At 40.1% G+C, this 8,078-nt stretch overlaps 1 protein-coding gene across 7 annotated transcripts; it reads right to left on the bottom strand.

Annotated features, from left to right (window-relative positions):
- Positions 1-266: 266 nt before the first annotated feature.
- On the bottom strand, positions 267-7,795 carry Rab5 (RAS oncogene family member Rab5). 7 transcript variants are annotated; one of them, XM_077408059.1, is made up of 7 exons: positions 7,586-7,795; positions 6,842-7,421; positions 4,161-4,329; positions 3,925-4,076; positions 3,593-3,809; positions 3,115-3,239; positions 267-925 (listed from the first exon to the last, which is right to left on the bottom strand). In XM_077408059.1, the coding sequence occupies exons 3-6, from the start codon at positions 4,321-4,323 to the stop codon at positions 3,127-3,129; spliced, it is 645 nt and encodes a 214-aa protein (XP_077264185.1). In that variant the 5' UTR covers positions 4,324-4,329; positions 6,842-7,421; positions 7,586-7,795; the 3' UTR covers positions 267-925; positions 3,115-3,126. The 7 variants fall into 7 exon arrangements, with proteins under 7 accessions (XP_077264185.1, XP_077264186.1, XP_077264184.1 ...); XM_077408060.1 differs by having other exon boundaries at positions 7,590-7,795; XM_077408058.1 differs by having other exon boundaries at positions 6,842-7,795.
- Positions 7,796-8,078: the final 283 nt, after the last annotated feature.

The following is an 8,078-nucleotide window of genomic DNA, read 5'->3' as shown; positions in this document are numbered from 1 at the left end:
ATTCGTTTTATCAGACTCGCGATTACACGCGTCATTCATTTCTGTAACATATTCCAGTATGTTAGTAACATATCTACTGAACATAGAAGCATATTAATATTTATGTGATACACCAAGGTCACCAAGTGAATATATAAATAAATCGTCATAACAAAAGATCTAATATATTCAAAACAAAAAGCAATAAACTGTCTAATTCTCTGTATGAATCTACGTTGTCTACAGAGTTCCGGTTCGAATAAATAGGCAATTATCAAGAGCCGTCGTAATATTCACAAGTTTATTCTTTTTGCCGTGTAATCATTTATAATTCATTATGAGTTGTCAATAAAATTAATATACAATATATTTTAGAGCAAGAAATTGTTATACGTGTTACAAACTAAGAAAGGAAATACATAGTAATAGCAGCAGGGATAGCTTCTCCTATCTTACAAGATCTCCGCGTGCCAAAAATTCATTAGACGTTGCATATTTCAATTTAAATTTACTGTTATTTTATCAGTATTTACGGTAATATTAATTACGATGTTATATTTTTATTAATTATTATTATTATTTATTATCATTAGCATTTATATACTTATTACATATATAAATCATATTTATCTATATATGATTTATAATATATAATGTGTATTTATATATATTTATATATTTATAACGAACACCACCCATTACACTACTAGAATTACAAATGGGAGCTTTCTTTTACCACCTCTTAATAGATCTGATACTCAAAATAGATGATATATCGTCGATTACATTGAGACGCAGACTCTTAGTCAATCACTCAAGCAAATGTTTGCGAATGTCCCACACTGTTCACTTCCCATTCTGTATTTTTCCCCTGTTGTGTGTCTTCTTCTCAAATTCATCGTAGCACACTCGTGGTGTACCTATCTTTGTAGATTATAGTACATATCTGTAATCAGAAATAGATAGCGCCGTCTACTGCAATATTATTCTAAATACGTATAAACGCAAGTTTAATTAATAATAATTAGAAGCAATATCGAGCAATTTAATTAGGTAAATTAAACTTAATTAAAAGTTTTACAGGTCAGCGATACAAAATTATGTCGATAACGTTGCGTTGAGATATAAATTCTCTCGGATAATTAACACGTTTACTTGCAACTTACCTAATTTAATCAAGATTCTCTGAGAAATAAATAAATTTCCCCCGTAGAAATAAAATCTACGTAATAAATAATCGTTTAAATAGCGTATATAATCGTTATTAATTACTTTGAAGTGTAATGCAAAGTATATAGCTTAAGATTCTTACGAACGTATATAAAGATCGTCTTTTCCATTACATGTATGTAAATGATAAGGAAAAAATGAGTCACAATGTATGATTCCATAATGTACTGTATTACAACTGTTGAATATCTACAATGCACAAGACTGTAACTACTGTAAAACATTTTATTTGCTTGGTGAATATTAAAAACCTCTCTATACAGGAATAATCGAACCTACCTGTGATTTTTAACAGAAACATATCTAGATAGTCGTATATTATAGCGGAAATAAAAATAAATATATATTTAGGATACAACAATATTAGAGATTGAAGAGAAGGATTGCACCCTGAGAATTTTCTTTTTTTTTTCGTAACAATTTTAAACAGTTTTACCTATTATTATTACAAAATAATATTTTAGATATACAATCCAATGATACGAATCATTGCACAGGAAATAGGAGCATTATCGTAAATTACAAGAAAACATTTTTACAAGCTTGCACAATAAATATCATGCACGTGTATTCTTGTAGCACCTTTATCAGTCAGAAATTAGTGTCTTCCGAAGAAGAAAAGGAAACTTTACAAATTTATAATATCTATAAACATATAGAGTGTCTTGTAAACACTACAATGTGCCTAAGGGATATCTAGTGCCTTACATTAGACAACTTCTCTTTTCACAAAATTTTGAATAGTGCACTTAAATTAATCACGGATGAATATACAATAAAACGAGGAAACTAATAAAAAAGTATTATGCTTTTAGACGTTGTATCACATAGATTACAATTTTTATGCGCAAATAAAGACTCTGACTTTAATAAAGCTGTCACAGTAATGTAAATGCTATATTTAAATCTAGTAGAAATACATTAAAAGAATATTAAAGATTTGCTATTAAAGAATCGATTAATAGCAGTACCGTATAATATCCTTCAATGTGCCTATTCAATAAAATAATAGAAGATTTTTTGGCTAAAGAATTATTTTAAGAGTATACGGGATCATTATATTATATGTGTTTGTATTGAAGTTTGTATGTATTGAACGGTTTGAACAAATATATACTGCGATAATGCTAAAAGAAAAGTTCTCTGAGAAATAAGTATAGATACATTATTAACATGGAAACATCATAAAATTTAGAATCGTTTTCTTCACATGCACATTTTGCGTAAACCACTTTTTAATTACAATAAACTGTCAATGGTAGCTAAATATTATACAGCAATATTAGTTACATTTATATCCTGCATATTAAATATTTGATGGTCATATATTGGATCTTACTCTCAATCCGCGCTCTTTATCTTTTTGTTTATTTCCAGCCTTTATTTATCTACTGTTCCAGTAAATATAAAGAAGGCAAAAGTCGAGAGAAGAGAATTATACGCTATAAAAAATATCATAAATATAACAAGAAATATAATATACTCTATGAAACTGCATGACTACTCAGTTACCCCCATATTATTGATTCTAATACAAAAATTTGCTAAAAACATTTTAAAATGCAAATGTCTACTCTACACAATATCAAATTGATATATTTCCCGTTTTCCCGTTCTCTTCTTTTGATCGCACTTTCGTTTCATTATATATTCTAATATTATAAAAATATGTGAACATGTTGTTACACCGAACGTGTTTGATTCGTAACATATTCATTAGGCATATCAAATATTTGCTGGTTTCTCTCATCAGTGGAATAACGTCTCTCATCAATTCAATTAATATTAAAGATGTTATGTATATATATATATATATATATATATATACATATTATATATTGAATATATATATATATATTCAAATAATGTAAAAATATAGATACGAATATATTGTGAGACACATACGGATTTAGATAATCACTTGCAGCAATTGCCGGTTGCTGCCTTTTGCCCATCTGACTCGACTAGTCGACGACCTTGACCACTCGTACTTGCACTTCCTGATTGTTCGTTTTTAGGAAGCTTTTTAGCTGTAAAAAATAATATCATCTCGTTGTAGCCAAATTGTATCAAAGTATTTTAAAACTTCTCAAAAACAGCTTTTTTGTTAATTATCAGCAGATATAAAGTTATAGTAACCATGCATTTTGATTAGAATGATAACGCGTAATACGAGATGGGATAACATTTCTGATCGTGTACTTACTATCAAATAAAACAGAAAATTTAAACAGTTTAAAGTTGAACTAATAATACATATTTATATAACTTGAAAATACCAACGTTACGTTTATAGTTTAATTTTTATGCAGTTATCAGTGACAATGTAATCTGTGATAATTAAATGTCAACAGGAAAGAAACAAAGGTATAGCACAACTTACCAATCGCAAGGAATATGTCGTTGACATTCATTGCCGTCTTAGCAGACGTTTCCATGAAAAGAAGGCCATTTTCATCCGCATACGTTTGAGCCTCATCATATTCGACGACTCTCTTATTTGCCAAATCTGCCTTGTTTCCAGCTAATGCTATTACTATGCTCGGACTGGCTTGGCGCTGCAATTCCTTTACCCATGTTTGGGCACGTGAGAATGTATCCTAGTAAAATAACAAGAAGAGTATCAATTAGTTCTACATTAGTTGATTTAATCTTTGTTACAAATATTCTTTTCCTTTATTTAACATTTACACGGACCACTGACGAACTATCTACCTGATTTGTTATGTCGTACACGACAATGGCTGCCTGTGCACCACGATAATACATCGGTGCAAGACTGTGATAACGTTCTTGCCCCGCGGTATCCCAGATTTCAAATTTTACAGTTGTGTCATCCAAACATACGGTTTGTGTTAGAAATGCAGCTGGAAATAACGATATATTTTTGTGTCAGTGACAATGCAATAAAAAAAAGTGATATTAAAGCAATTGCAGATAAATATTCTTACCACCAATTGTACTCTCCTGATACTCGTGGAACTGTCCTTTGACAAACCTTAAGACAAGGCTCGATTTCCCAACTGCCGATTCACCGAGTAAAACTAGTTTAAACTGACAAATTTTTCCTTGCGTCGATCCATTCGGCCTCTGGGCCGTACCCCGATTCGCCATGATCACCTAGAAAGAAAATTAATTTTTCAATTCTTGATCAATCTCGCAATTTTACTGGCTGTTAACAATAGCGCTGACTATATTGTTAACCATAGGATACATTTATGGGATTAAATTGAGAAGCAGTCTTCTGTTTCACAAGTTTTGCACATAGATTGTACGTATGATAACATCTTCTTTCAGTCTACTTTCTACTACATTTAAGTAAAAAAAAAAAAAAAAAAAAAAAAAAAACAGGAATATAAGTAGAATGGAAGGACTAAAATATCTTATCCTAGTGATGCAGCGCTTCAATAGAAGTTTCTTAAGAGTATTTAGCAAAAATGTATTCTACAACTAAATACTTAAATGAAAACAAATATTTTGTAAGATTTTTAGATCGTACACATTTTTATGTATATAATCTGACACAAAAATTTAATATCAGCAATATATTAAGATTAAGGATTTAATATAACTCCTGAATAAAACACACACACACACACATTATTTCTCTAATGCTCACGTCAAGGAAACTTTATACAAACAAGTAACGCATTACAATATATTATACGTTTCTTTCCAGTTGTCGTCGCACAATGCAAAAAGCTCAATTCGACAGATCAGTGTCTTTGTACTGGCGCTTTGTACCTTGACCGATATAAGATCTCGCTTCAGGCGCGCGCACACACAGGAATTAATTACAAAATTTTTCGATCACCTGTGGAGCCTACGTACCTAACGGAACTCCAAATAACAAGTAACAACGGGAGGCACAGACACGACAGAGACTTTAGTCGCACAACCGAAAGCGACAGTTATAATTACACAGAACAATCGCGAGAGAGACGTGCGCGAGAGGCAGAGGATCATTTTAAGAGCAAGATATTTTCAATGAAACACGAATGCACCAGAGCAGATAAGATAAGAATGTCCAGAAAAACACAGATATATTGCGGGCTAAAAACGGAGTATTATTGGGAATAATAAAAAGAATCGCGTCCACAAAGACGAGGACGAGTGCGCGCATGGGGCACCGGCATGGGTGATCACCGTCGGTGGAGACGAGAGACGAGCGTCGAATGAAATGAATCACTAGCGCGGTCCGGCCCGGCCGCGCGGTCCGCCTACCGGAGTTAATCGAATGAAACCCCGCGGCCCGCACGCGGGACCGCGACCGAGAATCAACGAATTACTTATGCGTGCACCGTTTGATAAAAAGTCAAAGGTAGCAACAAGCCTATCTTGCCCCCTCCGACGAGGGGGAACGGAGGCGAGGAAGGAAAACAGAATCTCGCGAGCTCTCTTTTAACCCATTAGGGGATCCTGTTAATTGTATTATCCAATTAGTCTCGGCGCTAAAACGTCGTCGAATACGTCCTCCGGCATTATTATATTTTTCTCTCTCCTCTCTCTCCTTCCGCCGGCGGGAGAGGCTCGTGCGAAGGAGAGCGAATGTACACGGGTGGAGGGAGGGGCCGAGGAGGAGAGAGCGCGATGCACCCAGGCTCCGAGAATTTTGCTCGGAGCGCGATCACGAGAGATCCGGATCCGAGAGATACGTGCAACGCTCGTGTGAAAAAGGGCCACCGAGACGAGGGCAGCTCCGGACTCTAGCGCGCGCGGCTCTTCTATATGTATACCGTCGTGCGCGTGTCGTCCGCCTGCCCTGTTCGCCTTCTCGCCGCCACGGCATCCGTCGCCGAAAGGAAAAACCCGTCGGAATGCGATCGGCTACGTCACCGACATTTCCGTAACCTTGAGCAGTCGGGGTGTTTATCGTGAAATTACGAGAAACCGTTAAAACGATGCATCGACGTAGCACAAGGAAGGAGGAATGGGGAAAGACGGAACAGCCATGTCACGTATACATACACTCGCTGCATGTGTGCGCGCAAGCGCCAAGCGTCGTGTGCGTGCGCGCGCGCGTGTATGTGTGCAAATAGGAGGGAGAGACAGACGGAGATGGACGATGTGAGATAGCGGAAAAAGATCGTGGGGGGGGAGGAAGAGAGCGAGCGAGCGAGAAGAGAACAAAGAGAGAGAGAGAGAGAGAGAGAGGCAAATAAAGGGAATGGGAATGAATGCGCCATGCACGATTGTCACTGCCCTGAGGTAACTTGTCACCGCCCGTCGAAACGTCAGCGACATCCGAAATACCGCCTGTCCCCGCTTCCGGGGAAGAAACTAGAGCTCTCTCCTCGTTCAACCGTAAGCGCGCTTGCCCCCCCCCCTCTGGCACGCGAAGGGGCAACGGAGGGAAGCGCGATCGGGTGACACGCGCGCTCGCCGTCCCTTCGCCTCTCTCGTCCGGATGTATGTACCAGCCAGTGTATCCTCCGGCATAAACATCCTCCCCACCTGCCCGCCACCTCCCGTCCGCGTCGTTCGGCTTCTTCGACGGGGGTTTAATTTAGGGCTCCTTATCTCGCTCGCTCGCCCGCTAATAAACGTGCGCGCGCGCGCGAGCGCACGCTCGCGGAATGACGGACACCTGCCAAGAGTGGAAATCATGAGTCTCGAGGAGTTTATGTTTAACCTGTTTTGCGTTGTCGAGGGGAGCACGCCGTTAGATAGGTACGCCGCGCTGTGCTTAGCTGCTTCTCGGGGCGGCGACGGCGGCGACCAGGCGCAACGCGCCGCGCGACCGATGATGGATCTCAACGTCGACTCGCTGCCGGAGTCGGAGTCGCGGAAGCGTCAGGCACGATCAGCACTCGCCACCGATAGATCGGCCCGTCGTCGACCGTGCATAGATCGCGCAATCTACGTAGAACCTGCACATTTATGACAACACCCGGATGGCACGCGAGTTCTCCACCACCGGAGAGGATCGCTCCTCTCTCTCGCGGTCTCTCGCACCACGGTCCGTCCCACCGGAACAGTCTCGCGACACTCCGCACTCCGCGTTCGCACTCCGGATCTCCTCTCCGCGCTCTCCCCCGCTACAACCGTGCTCGCCTGCCCGCTCGCACTGCGAAACGCGATACCACCGTGGAACGACGTTTCGTTTCGTTTCGTTTTTTTTTCTTCCCCCGTGGGAGGTGCGTGTCGCCGCCCGGCCGCGTCACACTTCCACGATTCGCACCCCGGATCCGTTCGTTTCTCCTTCTCGTAACCTACATCGACGAGTAGTCTCGGAACTTTGACACTCCGATGGGAGAGGGAGAGACAGAAGAAAGAGCGAATGTGTGTGTATGTGTGAATGAGTGAGTGAGTGAGTGAGAAAGAGAAAGAGAGACAAAAATTGAGAGGGGAAGAGAGAGAGGGAAAAGGAGATTACCGACACGCGCGATGCATACGGTACTGCGTCACTTTTCGCTGTTCGTTCCGCTTCGGGTTCCCGAGGATCACGCGAACGCAAGCGATTCACCCGTTGGATCGTATCGCCGAGTCCGCGGCAAACGGAACGCGAGGTCTCAGCGGATACGCCTCTCGTACAGCTCCCACCCGACTCGGTTTTCTCTCTCCGCCGAATTCACCGAGAGCATATACGTACCGACCACTACGAATACGAACAAGTAGGAAGCAGCGCGAACCCCGACGGCGTATCGCGTCAGAATTTCCACGCGCTGTCGTCGCGGCGCCGTCTGGCGTCGCGATCCGGCACTCGGCCTCCACGAGAGTTGACGAGAGAGTCTCATTTACTACGTTTACGCGAGCGTTACTTCTGTAGTAACTTACGATAATTTACCCGTTTACGCGGCGTAAATTATCGTATTATCGTAAGTTACTACAGAAGTAACGCTCGCGTAAACGTAGTAACAGTCGATTAT

Source organism: Temnothorax americanus, unplaced genomic scaffold (assembly GCF_048541705.1).
Source record: "Temnothorax americanus isolate GAGA-0224 unplaced genomic scaffold, ASM4854170v1 Scaffold23, whole genome shotgun sequence".
Taxonomy (NCBI): domain Eukaryota; kingdom Metazoa; phylum Arthropoda; class Insecta; order Hymenoptera; family Formicidae; genus Temnothorax; species Temnothorax americanus.
Note: the sequence above shows the minus strand (reverse complement) of the source record. Positions and strands in the feature narration are given on the sequence as shown.